Source organism: Pocillopora damicornis, chromosome 2 (genome assembly GCF_964200805.1).
Source record: "Pocillopora damicornis chromosome 2, jaPocDami1.2, whole genome shotgun sequence".
Taxonomy (NCBI): Eukaryota; Metazoa; Cnidaria; class Anthozoa; order Scleractinia; family Pocilloporidae; genus Pocillopora; species Pocillopora damicornis.
This window is the reverse complement of record NC_142671.1, coordinates 26,355,174-26,372,913: the sequence shown is the minus strand read 5'-3', so window position 1 is coordinate 26,372,913 and position 17,740 is coordinate 26,355,174. Positions and strand designations below refer to the sequence as shown.

Genomic DNA, 17,740 nt, shown 5'->3' with positions numbered 1-17,740 from the left:
TGGCCTTAATTGAACCCGATATCAATGACGTCTCGATAATCTATTATATATCTTCAACCCCAATTCAAATTTTGCATGCAGGTAGGTACTCAGGGGGATGCATAAAAATGCCCTTTTAAAGGTTGCAGCACTCTTGTTGCCATGGTAACAACGGCTGCTTGTTCGAGGCTTATGTCCTCATTTTCAGAAAAAAACGTCGCAAAAAAAAAAAAAAAGAGAGAAATATTTATTTTTCTATCTCAAGTTAAATACAACATTACAAATTGGCCCTCCTACCATACATAGTGACATCATTCGTCTTCACTTTGATAAATTTAATTTTCCCTGGAAGTGAATGTGAACACACCAATAGATTATTTATCTCGGTACAGTTTCGGTCATTTTTGTTGTCGGGTAAAACAGGGAGAACGTTTATCTAAATTTCTCCAAAATTATACTGATTCGGGAACTGAAACTACCCACTTAGCTGGTTATAATATTCTAGTTTTTAAATATGCAAAAATCTCTGCGGGCCTGCCTCTACTTTCCATAGGGGCAATTCGCAAACGAAGCTCAAAATTAGATATTGTCTAATTTGGCGATGTTTACATCTAATGTTCTAAACAACAAACGTTTCAGACAAATGAAACGTGCGAGGCTTTGAAAGAATGTTATCTTATGAGCAATATCCCGAAGAGAAATCTTGCCTCTGGTTGTCATCTTTAGAAAAAAATTGATCAACCTTTATGGAGGACTACTCCACGTAACTACAAACATATACCTCAAATCGTGAGCATATCATCCAGATACCGAGTGCTGCACCTTCTTTCATGGGAATTTGAGCAAACCAAAATCCTCTGAAGAGACACTGTTATACTTGTATGTCATTTGAAACATGTTAAAGTCGGCTGATCTACATAAAACTGTCCTCACACCGGTCATTTGTCATAAACATGTACTGTGTCGCGATGGCGTGACGCTGTATCTCTCCATGAGGTTTCCATAGGTCGCCCTAAAGAAGACGGGAAAAGGACAGTTTTCGATATATCAGCAGATTTCCGCGCATTCTAAGTAAAAACAACCAAAACACTTTTCTGTTGCCAATGCGTCCATGGATAGCGTGGTAAGTGTCTCTTTAAACCTTACAACCCTGGGGTGCTGGGGTGAGGTTCCTTGAGGTTGTTGCGCTTGCAATTAAGTAATGTAGTTAAGGCGTCCCAAAAAAGTTCACATCTAGAAAAAGACGAAAGATTAATTCTCGGACACATATGTATTTATTCATGAAAGCGTCACGCGTTGTGTTACGCGGTGTTTGGCTTCGCAAGGAACCGTTGACTTAATACGTCATACGGAATAGGTCGAGGTCAGCCCTTTGCTGGATAACCTCGTATTCTTTCAGGTTTGCAAAAAACAATTTTTAGATGTGTAGTTACATCATCTCGACATTCACACAGAAACACTGTCTCCGTGCGACCACGTGAGGATCCGCAGTCCAGGATATCCTCTTTTGACGAAGCACAGGCATCCGCCATGATTACCTGGTTGTTTCTATTTTTACGTCCGCTGACCCCTGTAAGTACTGACCCGTAACGTCCGTTGGAATGTAACGAAATACATGCAGCCCACCAAAGTACTAAATGGACACTATCTGAGGCTAACTGTCACCTGGAATCATCATCATTCATGGCAATAATATAAAACTGTTTCACTTCAGGATTTCTGGCGCGGAAGAGTTGTTTTTTTTAACTTATGTTCTAAGCAGTTGCTTGGATTCCACCGTAGTTTGGAGAAATGAGTGCTGCCAAGCGATAACATTTCCAAGATTCAACTCACTTCAGCAGATGGTAAATGTAAATTATTTTCTTTTTCTACCTATTTTTCATCTTTCTTTCTCTGTTTATACCATATCATTCTATTTAGGATGATATTTGAGCGCCTAGAAATATCTAAAGTGACATTTACCAAGCTATCCATGAACGTATTGGCAACAGAGAAGTGTTTCGCTGAAGTAGCAACATAACGGTAAACACTGCAACTTTAAACGCTTCGTACAAGGTCAATATATTTTGGCCGAAAAAATTTTTTCCAGAAACGTAATGCATATCCTTCTAGTGTCTGATTCACCACTGTGATTGCTTTCAACAGCCATGGTTGGATTTTGTAGAAATATTTATTTTAAAATCATCTCCAATGCTCCATCTAAATTGATATGCAATATTTGAAAATTTATTTTTCATTCGCTTCTGTAGTTTTTCGATGTTTATCGAATGCTATTGCATTAAAAGCCCTTTTTCTTCATAACTGCGTAGTTTTTTCATCATTTTGTGATGCGATAGTGATTTTTGAACCGGTTTTTGAAAGGGCATATTTTGGGACAGATTTTGCTGCTATCAGACGTAACAAGTTCGCGGCTCGATATTTTTGGTTTAAAGCGAAACTGAAGCAAAAGAAATTCATTTTTAAATAGTATTAGGTAACCTCTACTTGGAAAATAAAAATCGGCCGATTTTAATTTTTAGCCAGAAATCATCGGTCGTTTCTTAGGCGCAGGGCCTCTTAAGAGTCTGAGCCAGTGATACATGAAGACGTATTGGTCAGCGTTCTCATTGTTTTGCCGGCTGTAATTTGTTGCCAATTGTTCATAAGAGTAACGGTTTGCAGCCAATACTTATCGACTTCAGTCTAGCAAATTAAAAAAAGACGCTGATTAATATCAGCGAGTCCGCAATGTGACATGAATATCGGTCGGAGGATTTTTTGGTGCAACAGCTGTCACTTTAACATCTCAATGTGGATGTCTGCTATAACAACAATGCACTGGCGGAGTTAAATGATTGTATTGGAGGCCTATTACATTTAGGACCAAGTGTTATCACATTTAGGAATTTACTATACATTTAGGACAGTTATTACATTTAGGTCAGTTATTACATTTAGGACAGTTATTACATTTAGGACAGTTATTACATTTAGGACAGTTATTACATTTAGGACAGTTATTACATTTAGGTCAGTTATTACATTTAGGACAGTTATTACATTTAGGCCTTCAACAAGCTCTCCGTCAGAGCAATAATGAAAGGGTAACACTCGAAACGCCAGGTTTAAAAAACTTTTAAGAGACCAACTTACATATCGACAAGTGAATAACGAAGTGATCTTCGCAGTAATGAACATGTAGTTATTCGTCACTCCACGGGTTTACTACTCAGGCTTTCCAAAGGAAACGCCCGAGTTAAAATTCCGGCTCGCGATCAAGCCCTTGGCACGCACGCGCGAAGTTTTAACTGATAAGCACGTGGCATGGTGTAAAGGCGGAAGAAGAGAAATTTTAGCGGTCCAAAATCAGCACAGATACTGTGTATAATACGCTTAAAACGCACACAAAATATGCACACAGCGTTCGCGGTGGACCCTCTCTAAAAGATGTCTAGCGTTTTCGGAACGGGTCGGTCCGCGAACTTTATGAGAGATCTCTTTGTGAGCGAACATTTATGAGTGAACCTTTCATGGAGAAACATGCCATATCAGCTGAGCTATATCTAATGTTAATCAAATGAAGTTTAAACGCAAATCTCATCGTATATGTAGACGTGCTCGTGACCCAAGCAGAATACCAATACGAAGTTTAAAAGTTTAAGGAACAAGAGCAGAAAGGTTGGAGAATTTGTCTACGCACATATTCTTTCATGGGGTGTCTCGAAAACTTAGGCCTCGAAAACTAAGACCTCAGACTCCCGAAAAACTCAGACTCTCGGGTTTCTCGAAAACTCAGACCTCCGGAAAAACTCAGAATTGTGTACGATGTTGTAACGATCGCTTTGCCTTGAAGCCGGCATCTTGAGTATAGATCAGTTTTATTCAAGTTGCACAATTAACCAGACAGGCGTTTTAAATGCAGCCAGAATGACCAACAGCATTAAATGTGTTTGATACTGATTACCATCTGGAATACAGTAAAGATTACTCCGGTACTGTCCACCAAGAAACTGCTAAAGAGGGATATCAGCACTGTACTTCTTTGCGAAGAGCCTTAGTGTCGCTCATACCTGAAAACTACACCAATTTCATTTTAACAGTAAGGTGTATTGCTGTTGCAACCAATTGTAATAATAATAAGGGGTTCAAAATATTTGATTGTCATGCTAAAGATTTGTATGGCAGAGGGTAACCTCAACATATCAAACCCATTTCCCATAAGCGTAAACATTTGCTCTAATTTGCGTCCAGGCTGGCGCGAACAACGCTTTCCTTACTGCGCTTGCGCATCAGAGTATCAATCGCATTAGTGACAATTTACATTTGTAAACATGGCGGCTGCAAGGGAAAGGAGAGTCCCAAAACGATACTCCGACGAGGTCTTTTCAACGAAGCTTTTATTCAGAAAAGAAGACAAGATCGAAAACCAACGACCGTAAACTTTCATCCTGTCGTTGTGACAGCCGTAGACAAAGTCGCAAGGCGAGTGAAATTCATCACGTTCGAATCTATGGAATCTTTTTCAGTTTGTGATACTTGCAGCTTCTCTCTGTGTCCTCGAGCCCTTCCTCAAGTTTCCGTCGCTTAGTCACGTTCTGCAAAGATTCTTCCAGCGCTCGTTTTCAATAAAGTAATTATCTAACTCGTGATAAAATAACTTGACAGAATAAGTTTGGTCGCGCCACTTGTCATTGAGCCTCTTGACACTGAAACCTCCACTTTTCCTCTCGCTCGCTTTTTGCACACACGGTCCCAATCTTTTTCCTTAAGACATTTGTTAACGATTGTTGACGACGATGCATCTAACGCCCGTTTGTTACATGATTTTCTTCACAACTGCAGCGAAGGTAGATTCGCCACTTCCCTCTCCATTCTCTTTGGCAATTCTGTAGAGAAGATAGCTGAAAAATTGTCAAACACTATATACCGGTATCAGACATATTCGAGACTTACAGGCAACAAATTCCGTATCTCTGAGAACAAAAGGAAAAAACCAAATCGTTTAATTCATTTATGAGACCACTTACTTGTTAATATTGCATGTAAATGAAGGTAACGAATGGCCGGAAAATCATCCTGTGTTTGGACCCTCTGATCTTTTTTCCATGCTTTTACGGATCCGTTGAAGACCAGAAGTAAAACCAGTGACAGTGCTCCTACTTGAGTGGCTATTTGACCCATCTAAATCGGTCGCAAACAAGACGAATTGTATAACAAAATATAGGAAATTTCTCGCTCCATTCGAATGTGGCGGTACAATTGAGATTTCAACATGCGCGAAAGAGCTAAGACCCATTCTTACGCGTTAACTGTGGTATGACACTTCAAACGCCTTCGAAAATTGCCGAATCGTAATTTTAAAAAATGAATTTTGATCCATTAAATCTTGAAGCTTTGGTATTTCAAAATAACTTATAAAGTAGCTTTAATATTCGTCTTTTAAATCTTGTTGATAAAATTAATCACTATCAAAACGTCTCCTGGTAATCAAGCCAAAGGTTCCAAATTTTGTGTGTTCTTCAGTGAGGCAGTGGTTGGGGGTATGGTCGCCGAGACTTGATGGAGGCTTTTGTTAACAGTGAGTTTAATATGGTACATGTGTTCTTCTCGAAGTATCGTCCCTTGATAGTTTAAAGCATTATTTTCGGAGTTCACGTAACAATGATATATTTGAAGTGCGAGAAGTACAGATTGAGAATATTCAAAATAGTATGTTTCTCAAAACAGTGTGAATGAAACCACAAACTTTAATCTAAGTTGTGCTGTAGCTCTATACTCTCTTTGCTAGGTCGGAATGGAAACAAAGAAATTGGAGGGTAATGGTACAAAATATTCTAAAGTGTATTTCACTAGTTCATGAGAACCACTCTAACAACCCGATAAAATTAATAGTTCATCTGCTAATTGGCTTTAGTAGTGACTTTTTGTTTTCTTTTGGTGATAAGAAAAATAAGCAATGGGTTTTCTTGCGTGTTTTAAGTGTCATCACCTTAGCACTTGGGGCTTTTTATTATTAAAATCTATCTCAGGCTTGGATCTTTTGTTAACCAAGGAAAAGAAAACATAAGAAGAAAGCCTGTTTGGCAGATGATTCACCTTGGAACAACCCCCTAACCCGCAAAACAAAATTTAATCAAGTCAAAACACACACAAAAAAAATGGAAATAGTGTCTAGTAATGTGTTTTGAAATAATAGCCTATAATATATGGTACTATCTCCCCCCACCCCACCCCAGAAAATGGTCTTCACATTACATAACAAATGCTGTTTTCAGCTCTCTGTATACATATATGAGAAACCTACATCTCTGGCATATTAAGACAGAAAACAGTTACAGGATAAACGAGTAATGGCATAAAAAAAACTTAGGCAAATGCGGACACAAAAAACACGTGGAGACCTAAAATGATCATCACATGTGTGAGATGCTAGTCAGTCCAGAACAATGGCAATTCAAATTGGACACCATATTTCGATTCGATGTCCCGCCAAGTTATGATTATAAACGGTGCAACGCACATTTAGAACAGACTTTCGATAAATACACGTGACTTGAGCGTGTTCGCTTTAGATATACGATCCTGGATGATTGGAGGTTGGAGCCTTTTTTCTTTACTCAAGTGATAGTATTGCAACTTTGCTGTATAATTCACGAATATCTCGACATAGTAAGTATAATGCATATCATTGATTCACGTTATATCACTGAAATAACATTTCACGGTTGTCTGCACATCTTTTGCAAACTTTACGGCATTGATGAAGACTCAATCATTGCATGTTGCATGTCGATGTTCTGTTACTTCACTCGATGTTCCTCAGAAATCGAAAGAAGAAGCTTTAAGTGAATTCTTAGTCACTTTCCATCGATTAGCGTTGCCCAAAGTTTGTACTTTGCAGAAGGTAACAAATGTGCTTTAGTGGCTGCTATCGTTGCGAAAAATTCGTTAGTCGATCAAAGGTCCAGAACAATGGAAATTCAAATTGGACACCATATTTCGATTCGATGTCCCGCTAAGTTATAATTATAAACGGTTCAACGCACATTTAGAACAGGCCTTTGATAAATACACGTGACTCGACCATGTTCGCTTTAGATATAGAGTTCTAAAGCCGTTACGTCACGTTACCATGGGAGCAGAATTTTCTGTTCTAAACAAACGTGCTCAGAGCCAAAATGGCGTCGCTTTCAATCGCTGCACTGATATCTTTCTTCGCTGAAGAAAAGAAGTCAATCGAACGAGGAGAAAATCATTACAGATCTGAACACATTGAGTCATTTTCTTACCATCAGGGTATTTTACGCGGTGAGGTTCAAGCAAGTATGAAGAAAAAGGTCTATCGAGTCACGGTGAGTTTAGAGCCACCAATCGCATTAAGAAGCCTAAGGAATATTTTTAAATATCTTTTAAGTACCTTCTTGTTATCTACTCCCCCAATTTAGAAATATATATTTTCGATCTTGTCGATTTCCCTCATCAAAAAAGCCAGGCTGAGGCTTAAATCGTACAGATTATGATTCATATGAAATAGTGTTACCAAGACATTTATGAGTTCACCTTGTTTGAACTTTTATCTTAATTACCACTTAGATTTACCTGGATGACCACTTCAACATAAAATCCACGGAGTGTGAATGTCCAAAGGGAAAATTCAAATGCAGTCACGCGGCGGCTCTTTTTATAAATGGGATTCACAACTTAAGCCGCACAGATATTGAATGTCAGTGGAGGAAAAAGAAGTCTAATACCTCCCTGTCTTTACAGGCAGTCGAAGAACTGTTCCCTCTGCCAAAGAATTATGTGGCGATTACTCGATCTCCCAACACAGAAGATCGTCAGGCACTATATGGAAGCTTAAAGGCATATGGGAGGTTCACTGGTCTTTGCTGGCTCATGTGCCCAGAGCCTGCTCCCCAAGCCAAATTGCCTGTGCCAACAATTGAGGAAATCATCTACTCAGAGGAGTTTATCCAAACAAGAGGTACACAGCAACAATTGGACTGTTTGGTTCGGAAAGCCAAACTCACAGAAGCAGATATCCTGTTAGTCAGTCAGATAACTGTAGGCCAACGAGACAACCCAACCTGGCATCTTGCAAGGAGGGGACGGCTTACAGCAAGCAATTTTGGATCCGTTCTGCATGCCAAAAGAGTGACCCCTTCACTTCTCAAACGGCTCCTTGGAGAGTATGACATATCAAGAGTTAAGGCAGTACAATGGGGGGTAAACAACGAGGCAGAAGCGATTAAGGCATTTACCAATTTAACTGCAAAAACTGTACAGGAAACTGGGTTATGGCTGGATGGCTCTGGGATTCTTGGTGCTTCCCCAGATGGAATTGTGGATGAAGACTCTGTTTTGGAGGTCAAGTGTCCCTACACCGAAAGGAATATGACAATGGAAGAGGCAGTGAATATCTCCCCCAATTTCTGCTTGAAAAAAACTGAAAGTGGTCAGTATGCTTTAAAGGAAGAACATGTCTACTGGCATCAGGTCCAAGGGGAGATACATTTTGCTCAAAGGAAGCTTTGCTATTTTGTTGTGTGGACATCTAAAGATGTAGTTGTTTTGAAAATAGCAAAGGATGAAGGCTGGAGTGGAAACATTTCTAAGCTTACTCAGTTTTATTTTGAACACCTCTTCCCAAAGGTTGTAGAGGGACAATTATAGGTTTCCAGATCTATTACTGCATGTAATTATTTTTTAAGAAATAATAATTTTCAGGAATCATTAGGAGCCCTTTGGTGTTTAGTCTTCACTGATGGCATGTTGTTGTGGAATTTCTTGAGATAGGGAGGCTTTTCAGATGGAGGGTATTGGGAGCTCAGGTGTACTTTTAAGTTCACTCTAGTAACTTTAGGAACACAGATCTTCAAATCCCAACAGGGCTCTCCTGGTTTACTCAAACTAACTTTAGAAACAGTTACAGTTTTTGCACTTCATTGTTTCACAGTTGAGCTGTACTGCTCTGTTGTAGTGAACTGTTGTTGGGCTGAAATTATACATGCATCCATAAATTCAACAATGATAGCAGATTTACTTTTTGAATAAAACAAACAGATCAACATGTATTTTACAAAGTATTCAATTTTCCTTATATGAAAAATAATTAGTTCATTAATGAAATTCATATCCTTCACAGCCCTCTTTGATCAGTGGAAACTGCAGATTAACAAGTGAAGCACAGAGTTGAAATATTATATCTGCATGACAACGTAAATATGAGGGAATAAAAGATAAAATCTTGAAATCTTTGAGCCTAGCATTTGCCCTCTCAACATGAATTCTGCATTTTGCTATAACTTTTGTTGCCCTTGCTTCACTCTCAGTGAATGTACCATTGTTTAAAAAAGGTGGTATATTTACTGAAACACCATTTGGTACAAGATCCTGTATAACAAAACCTTTGTCAGCTACGACCATATCTCCAGCAGTAAGGTGATTTAAAAATCCTGATTTCTGCACAATTGCTTTGTCAGATATTGACCCTGGATAAAGTTTGCTGACATAAGTAATAACACCATTTGGCGCTACACCCACAATAACCTTGAAGGAATGCATTCCCCTATAATTTGAATACGTAGTATTCTGCTGGCTCATAAGCCCAGGTGTGGCAATCTCTATGTCTGTACAATCTATCACTACTCTACATGAACCAAACTGACTAAAAGATGATGGGGCACACAGCTTGTTCTTATCCCTAGATGGGATGGATGCCATGAGGTCAATAAATAGAATTGAGTGTAAGACATGAATGAAAGTTGTTACAATATTTGCTATTGTAGATACACTGCAATTGAATAACTGTGCAAGGTGAAGATTTGTGTAATTCTGTCTGACTTTCATTAATGTTATAAATATTTGTTCTTCAAAACTGATTGATTGCACTCTCCAGCCAGCAAAGTAATTGATGGATTGTTTAAACCTAGCTGCATAGTTGACAACAATTTGAAAAACTTCCTTTGTTGGCAGCCCAGTTTCCATCTTCAAAACCTCCTCACTCATTTTCGAAACTGTGTAATGTTTTTGCACATAGTAATTTTTTTCTCTTTGATCAATCATTTCCCTTTTTGCCTGCTCCAACTCTGCTTCCAGTATAACTTCTTTTCTTGTTGATTCAAGTCTCTCCACGCTGCCAGAGGTGCCTTGTTCAAGTTCTTCTTTCTTCCTTGCAGCTTCTATCATTTCTTGTAGGGTCTGTTGTGATTCGATTTTTTTCTTTTTTGGCTTTGCTTCTTCTGCTGGGAAAAGTTTGTCTTGGTTCCTCTTGAAAATCTCAGGACCATTACTTTTTTTTCCTTCTCTGAAATGGCAACTACAGACTCTGGAATGTTTTCCTGGCTCTCTGTCTTCTCTCCTATAGCAAAAAGGATAATTTCAGCTTTATAATTCTTTCTGATTACTGTGCTATTAGCGGAGGATTTTTATCTTGCAGCTTCTATCTTATAAAAATTTCTAATTAAGAAGACAGTTCTCTATCTGCCTGTTTTAACACTGCAGGGTGACCATTAAGTATCAACAACCACACCAAAAGCTCTCACAACTGATTTCCGTCATTGAGTCAAATGTTGGCTCGTGGCTTCTAGGGAACCGATTTTGAAGTTGGAGTACAAGAAAAAGGAGTCTAAAAATCAGTAAGATTTATATAAGCTTAATCAGTTTCATAACAAAGATGGCGACTCCACAACCGCAATAAATTGCGTAAGCATACTTTTCTCCTGGACAGAAAAAGTATTGAAATAAAACTCTTACTAACCTCAGTAGGTGAATCCATCTTCTATATTCCTTCAGCTTTTTTTCCTTGCTAGGGAATCCGAAGAAGCTACACGTGTGACTTTCCGAGTGATGGTTGCAATCAGGCGCAAAGCAGTGCACCATTTTAATCGTTTCGATCGCCTTCGTTTCTCAGTTTTAGATTTCTATGACCTACAGCGTTAATAACAATGTAACTGAACCTTATTCTAAGCTTCTTTGAACCGTTCCAAGCGATGATTACACACTTGACCTCAGCAACGCATAGGTTATCAGTAGGACGCGCTCGATTGTTTAGAACAGAAATTTTAGCCCCATGGCAACGTGACGTCACACTTTAGGACTCTATACGATCCTGGATGAATGGAGGTAGGAGCATTTTTTTTACTCAAGTGATAGTATTGCAACTTTGCTGTATAATTCACGAATATCTCGACATAGTAAGTATAATGCATATCATTGATTCACGTTATATCACTGAAATAACATTTCACGGTTGTCTGCACATGTTTTTCAAACTCTACGGGATTGACGAAGACTCAATCATTGTATGTTGCATGTCGATGTTCTGTTACTTCACTCGATGTTCCTCAGAGTTTGAAAGAAGTAGCTTTAAGTGAATTCCTAGTCACTTTCCATCGATTAGCGTTGCCCAAAGTTAGTACTTGGCAGAAGGTAACAAATGTACTTTAGTAGCTGCTATAGTTGCGAAAAGTACGTTAGTCGATCAAAGGTCTTATGTAATACGGAGGCATTGCGCGCCATGCTGCCTTGCGATTTCTTTCAGTTTCCTCCTTTCCGATTTACCTCACGCAAAGCGTAAGATCGCTTAAGCAAAGATTTAACCATGAGTCGAGGTGGAGAACAGAGAACTTCAAAGAGTTTTTCTCCCGGCGACTGCTCTAATTTCTCGTTAGACATTGTCATCATTGTTCTATTTATAGCAAACAGTTGAGGTCTGAATTTAGTCACTTTCTGTTGTCGAATGTGTTTCCTGTTGAAGAAAGACTCGAAAAAGCGAGATTCATAGATAGATATGGGAAGCCTACATTGCCTAGTTGAATTTTGAATCAAAGGGTATGAGTCATAAGCTTAATAGCATTATTGAACACAGAATCCATCATAGGGCGTATACTATTATATAACATTGAGTAATTTTTTTTCATTCATTCATGATATTCGGTCTACGCTATATTTTTTTTAACTATCCTCGTTGAAGCGAAGTAAAATCCTCCATCAACCATTACAAAGAAAATCAAAATGAACAATCTCTTTTATTCCAAACAATTGTTTTCTTGCAAAGTCTTTATCTTTCGAATTCAGCCTTGTTCGTGCATATTCACTTATTAAAGCAAGGCTGTAAATTATCATCAGTTATGATATCTGTTATGAGCGCTTAACTGCGGACACTTGCTGTACTTGTGGTAACCACTACAAAACATAACATGGAACAGTAGAGGCAGACTTGAATTTCTTTCATTTATGCCTTATGATTAATACCGTAACTGATAACAAAGCTAGAACAGATTTATATGTGACCCTCCACTGGTTTTCAGGGAATAAGGTGAACGCACGCACATGACACGTTGTAACACGCTTGCACGCTAATGGCATGACACGCTTACCGTGCAGATATGCACATAGAAACAATTGAATTTGGATAGCGTGCTCGTTCATATCTGGCTAACACAGTAGAGCTTTGTTTCTATAACACGCTAGATTTTTGTTGTTTCGTAACACGCAAACTTATCTTGTACAACCCAGCTTACCTTGTTACTTGTGTTTGTCAGCTTCTCAATCGCGAGAATGGTGTTTATAAAGCATATTACTTACAAAACATTAGCGGAAATGAAGAAGATCTTCTGTTCTATCCGAATGTTGTAATAAAAAAAGAAACATTCATGGCAAATCACGGCTCTTACCCCCGGGATTTTCACAAGGAATTCAATTAGCACGACGTGTCTCACAAGGTCCAGAGGAGCTCAGTTTGAATACATGAATTCCTTTTTTAAAACTCAATTGTCACCTTGTAAAATATAAATCCTTATCGCTTCACGCAGTCAACACTTTAACTCCCAAAATCTGATTGTTTATTCTCCCCTCTCTAACTGCTATACATTTCATTGTAAATTAGTTATGTGAACGTGATGCTTGATCAAGATAGCAGCCTCTACCTAAGTTCGAATATTCTCATCACCTGTTTGCTGAATAATGTATGGTATTATGAGGAGAAGTTTCAAGTTAATCATTTCTGTGAGTTAAAGGGTTAATAAGCTCAATACCAAATCCTTTAGCAAGAGATTTCTGGCTTCATGTACAAAAAAGCAACTTTAACTTTAAGAGGCGTGTTTTTTTTATACTGTGTTGTATCGTGCAAAGTTGCGAGCAGGATCTTAACTGTGTTGTATCGTGCAAAGTTGCGAGCAGGATCTTAACTGTGTTGTATCGTGCAAAGTTGCGAGCAGGATCTTAACTGTGTTGTATCGTGCAAAGTTGCGAGCAGGATCTTAACTGTGTTGTATCGTGCAAAGTTGCGAGCAGGATCTTAACGCTTTCCTCTGTTTCTACCGTGCGAAGCAAGACAATGGCTGCGAAGTTAATGATGCAAGTAACTAACACGCAGCTAACGTGTTAAAAGCTATTTCTTTGGTTTTAGCGAGCGAGCGTTTTGGCGATAAGAAAATCCCTCACCGCCATAGTTACTGCGCAACCAACCGGACTTCTAATTATCCTCACTATTAATCCCAGCCCCAATCTGTCCGTTTAATGGAGGTTCGAACGTATAAAAGCACAGTCGAGCGAGTATTTTCGATTTCATATTCCTGTTCATTAATAGATCGCGTCAAAATGTCGCGAGATTGAGAACAAAAAAGTGGCAAACGAGGCGCAGCCAAGTGTGTCAATAACGGAATGTAATAAGGAGGCGTTTTAAAAACTGTCAATGATGACGTCATCTATGTGTCTGTCCTCCAACATGTCACAACTAAGAACCAACTCAGCTTATTGTATTAGGAGGTATACACCACAGTGGCTAAGCATAAACATGGCTTTCGGCGTAGTTCTATTGTTGAAGAACAAAGACCGTTAATATTGTGGTGTTGGTTATTTCAGTGATAGTAAGATTAAACGAAATTTGCTGTTGACTCACGAAATTCACCTCTAGTTTGCAAAGGTTAGCTTTCGAGCCTTGTATCAAATCCAATACTATTCAATGTCATAGTGATCTATGTAATCACTTTATATTGAAAAAGTTTGATTTCGTTACATTTAAAAAATTCAAATGTTTTAGCTGGTTAAACGGCGATCCAAGAAATTATTAATTAATCACAGGAATTATTATAACATGAGGTGTAGTGAGATCGTTTGTAAATTATGTTTTTTTAAATAAAAAACCTGCGCTTTGTTTTAATAACGTTAGAGTTCTGATATCAGTGAATACTTAGGGGGAACGTTGTTCAGTAGGCCTTTAGCTGTCCAATGTGTACGTGCAAAGTAATTGCATATGTATAAGAGGAAATACGTAACTTGCTTTTGAAGGTCAACTGATTAACTAATGCCCCATTCACACCAAAGCTTAAACATGTTTAAAAGTTGTTTTGTTAAACACAGTTTAATTTTTTTTTTCTTCATAGAAACTATTTAACCGAATATTTTTGACTTGAATGTAGCACATTGGAAATGCAAGTTAGCAAGTACTTGAATCCAATGGAAAATCAAGTTTTTCAGTTCTCTGTTTATAATTTTCATTCAATGAAAACCAGTTTAACAAAACATGTTTTGCTGGTGTGAATGGGGTATAAGATTTTGTCATCATCACTCTAAGTCGATTATGAATCTGATCTATCGCAACCGGTTTTAGGTCACTCGAGCATGGAAGACAATAAAGAGTATTTAACACTTTTTCAAAAGAAGACGTCTTACTTAACATGGTCACTATCATCATCTGAAGAAACAGTTTTGAGAAATTACACTTTCCTGTAAGGTCTGTGTTCTGAAATATTTTTCGTCGCGGTTACACCTACACGGACCGTAAAATGCTCAGCCGTTGTTGTAGCAACGCGATGCACGGATTACTTTAAATGGAAAATGATCCTCCTTCCTGACCTATTTGACGCAATTCAGTTTTGAACAATTCATAATCACCATCAAGAAAGTATAAATATCTTCTCTTGTCACCGTGCAATGATAACATTTTGACATTTTTCCTTTCACCACTCTAGAGAACCTTCTCAAGGATCATTAGCCTACTCGTAAGTATGGAATGAAATCAAATATCATTTAAAAGCGTTCGATTATCGTATAATTGCAAATTAAGCATGCATTCGATATATCACGCTTTTGATATCGGTAAGTATTCCCCTTTGGCCAGACATGCCACTGAATGTGGATAAAGATTTTAGAACTTTTTATTTTCGCTTTCTTCTCAGCCGAGCAGCGACTATCATGATAAAACTGTGATGTCTTAGAAAATTTTTTCATTCCGGCTAATTGCCGAAAAAATCATAGACAAAGTTGGACATCACCCTGTCCCTCAAAATCACAAACAAAGGACCTAGCCATTTGGTGGCAAATACACCTACACTCATAGATATCAGAATAATGTATTGCGTTACATTCTAACGCTCAGAGGTAGCGAAAATGAGGAAAAAAGGAAAGGTTAATTATCTGATGGAAATAAAGATGGCTTCGGATCGCGAGGCTCATTATAAAAAGTGGGTAAAATCGACCAAATTAATTAATGAAATAATGAAATGAGACGAAAGAGGGTTAAATGATTGGAACTCAGGATGGAATCAGATTGGTTTTGTGGCGGAGTCAGTCCGACTCGCGTATTTAGGCCTATTCATATCTCTTATCTGTTTGCGTTAACAACCCTAAAAATTCTCGAAAAGTAGGCAAGGTTTAAGGGAATATCATGTTTAGATTTTTTTTCTTTCTGTCATCTTGGGCCCCTGAGTTTTGCTTTGTAATTTCTGGATTTGATTAAATAATCTGGAGAAATGATCTCAAGATGTTATGGCTGAAATTGTATAGGTTACCGGGTTTGAAAAGTTTACTCAAAATTAAATGTTACTATTTTTAGTTTGTTTTATTTTCCTCACACTTAATTATTTTTAGGCTGTTGGTGTTTGCAGATGTGAACATGGAGGTTGACGAAAATCCTGAGAGAGGCATATCTTACCTGCAGCAATTTTCCTGCGGAGTGGGGCATGTGATTAATGATGTCACTCGCCGCTTGTTGCAGTCATTCCGAATGATTTTTTTCATGAGAGTTGTTGGCATTTCTGCAACCAATGCCGGCTTGATTACTCTCTACAGTCTTTTTGCCGGTGCATTAATATTTGCTCCAGTGGCAGGTTTTTTATGTGATAAGGTTAAGATTCCGGTTCTGTCACGTAGGCTTAGAAAGAAAAAATCGTGGCATTTGTTTGGAACTATTGCAGCTACAATCGGTGTTCCGCTATTTTTCAGCCAATGTTTAGTTTGTGGCAGTGGAACCAGCGAGTGGGTGGTGTTGTTGTATTACTTTTCCATCGCCACCGTAATCTCATTTTCCATCAACTTCGTTGACATATCGCACCTGTCGATTATTCCGGTTTTGGCAAAGGATCAAAGTGAGGCCGCCAAACTTACTGCTTTGAGGTTCGTGAAACCCTTTCTATTGCTACACTTATATACTCGTATCCATGTTGGGACAAGTTGACTATACTTTAGCTTAATTAGCCTCAGAGTCAGATTTTGTCAAAACAGGGGTGTTCCCTGCCCCACGTATAGGAACTGGGGACCGATCAGTTTAGCCACCAAAGAACTAAGTAACCAGGCCTGACATCCGTGTACTTTTGTGACGTAGCAACATATACAGTGTCAAGGCATTTGCGCTATTACGATTTTTTATACAGTGTGAAGGCATTTGCGCTATTACGATTTTTTTACAACCTGGCTCTTAGCCGAATAAATTTAGGTGAGTTGCAGAGCCCTCGTCACGATTGTACTTGTTACTTAAAATGGTTTGGGTAAATTAACCGATAGAGAAGCCTTGACTGTGCTCTGTTCTTTTGTAAAGCACGCAGGAAGCGGCTAGAGCACGAAAGAAGTGAGAAACACAAGACATAGCTCAAACTGCTTCCTGAGCGCTATAAAACAAAATAGAGCACAGTCAAGGCTTCTCTATTTGTTTATAATAAAGAGTCCGTTAAATTCCCAAAGCAAACTCCCAAGCATTACTTTCAATTTTCAAAACAAACTTTATTTTCAAAGCGAACAATAGTGTTGTCAGCATGCTCTATACTCTCATAAAGCACGCTACAATAAGCCAATCAGAATCCCTGTTAGAATGGCTTAAATAATCTGATTAGCTGTGCAAGACTAAAGCTGTCAAAAGTGTCAAACCATCAAAGTTAAAACACCATCAAAGTTCACATTCTGCAATAGTTTACAAACTTAAATAGTTCGGCAGGTCTAATTTAACACTTTTGCCTGAAGTTTTTTAGTCTCTAATACAGAATCTGAAAGCGAAATGTTCACTGAAACTCGGCCGAATCGTGGCTCATGAAAACACACGAGTTTTTTCACATGACAGGTAGAAAACAAACAGTTCAAGGCGAGTGTTTTATGAATGAACGACAGCCGAATTCACCGGAACGTAGAGATCGCTCGGGATGAAAGCGCATCGGAAAGGATATCAGAGCAAGCTCTTATTTTTTCACTCGAAGAGCAGCCGATGTAGTTCCTGAGGCTTGCTTCCCCTTGATGACCGAAGATCGCCATGATGAGCTAGCCGCGATGGACCTCAGCGTGATCGCAGTCGCTCTGACACCGGCATGATTAGTATGACTTTTAACAGTTATGCCAGTTTGGTTATATTTTTCATTCTGTTGCTACTTACCAGCTCGCTTGTTCCGAAAAGTTAACAAAAGAAAGCTCAATGAATATTATGGTAATTGATAACATCCACATGATTCCAGTGCTGCCACTGACTATTACTATTCCACTGTTGTTTCTTTCTCTACTTACTTTCTTCCTGTAT

The 17,740-nt window shown here is 38.5% G+C and overlaps 2 protein-coding genes across 3 annotated transcripts; one reads left to right on the top strand and one right to left on the bottom strand.

Annotated features, from left to right (window-relative positions):
• Positions 1-7,053: 7,053 nt before the first annotated feature.
• LOC149050523 (uncharacterized) lies at positions 7,054-9,030 on the top strand. 2 transcript variants are annotated; one of them, XM_089198075.1, is made up of 2 exons: positions 7,054-7,310; positions 7,726-9,030. In XM_089198075.1, the coding sequence occupies exons 1-2, from the start codon at positions 7,137-7,139 to the stop codon at positions 8,629-8,631; spliced, it is 1,080 nt and encodes a 359-aa protein (XP_089054201.1). In that variant the 5' UTR covers positions 7,054-7,136; the 3' UTR covers positions 8,632-9,030. The 2 variants fall into 2 exon arrangements, with proteins under 2 accessions (XP_089054201.1, XP_089054200.1); XM_089198074.1 differs by having other exon boundaries at positions 7,055-7,310; positions 7,552-9,030.
• Positions 9,031-9,063: 33 nt separating this feature from the next.
• Positions 9,064-11,014, bottom strand: LOC149050522 (uncharacterized). Its single transcript, XM_089198073.1, has 2 exons — positions 10,718-11,014; positions 9,064-10,318 (listed from the first exon to the last, which is right to left on the bottom strand). The coding sequence occupies exons 1-2, from the start codon at positions 10,837-10,839 to the stop codon at positions 9,079-9,081; spliced, it is 1,362 nt and encodes a 453-aa protein (XP_089054199.1). The 5' UTR covers positions 10,840-11,014; the 3' UTR covers positions 9,064-9,078.
• Between the last annotated feature and the right edge of the window lie 6,726 nt (positions 11,015-17,740).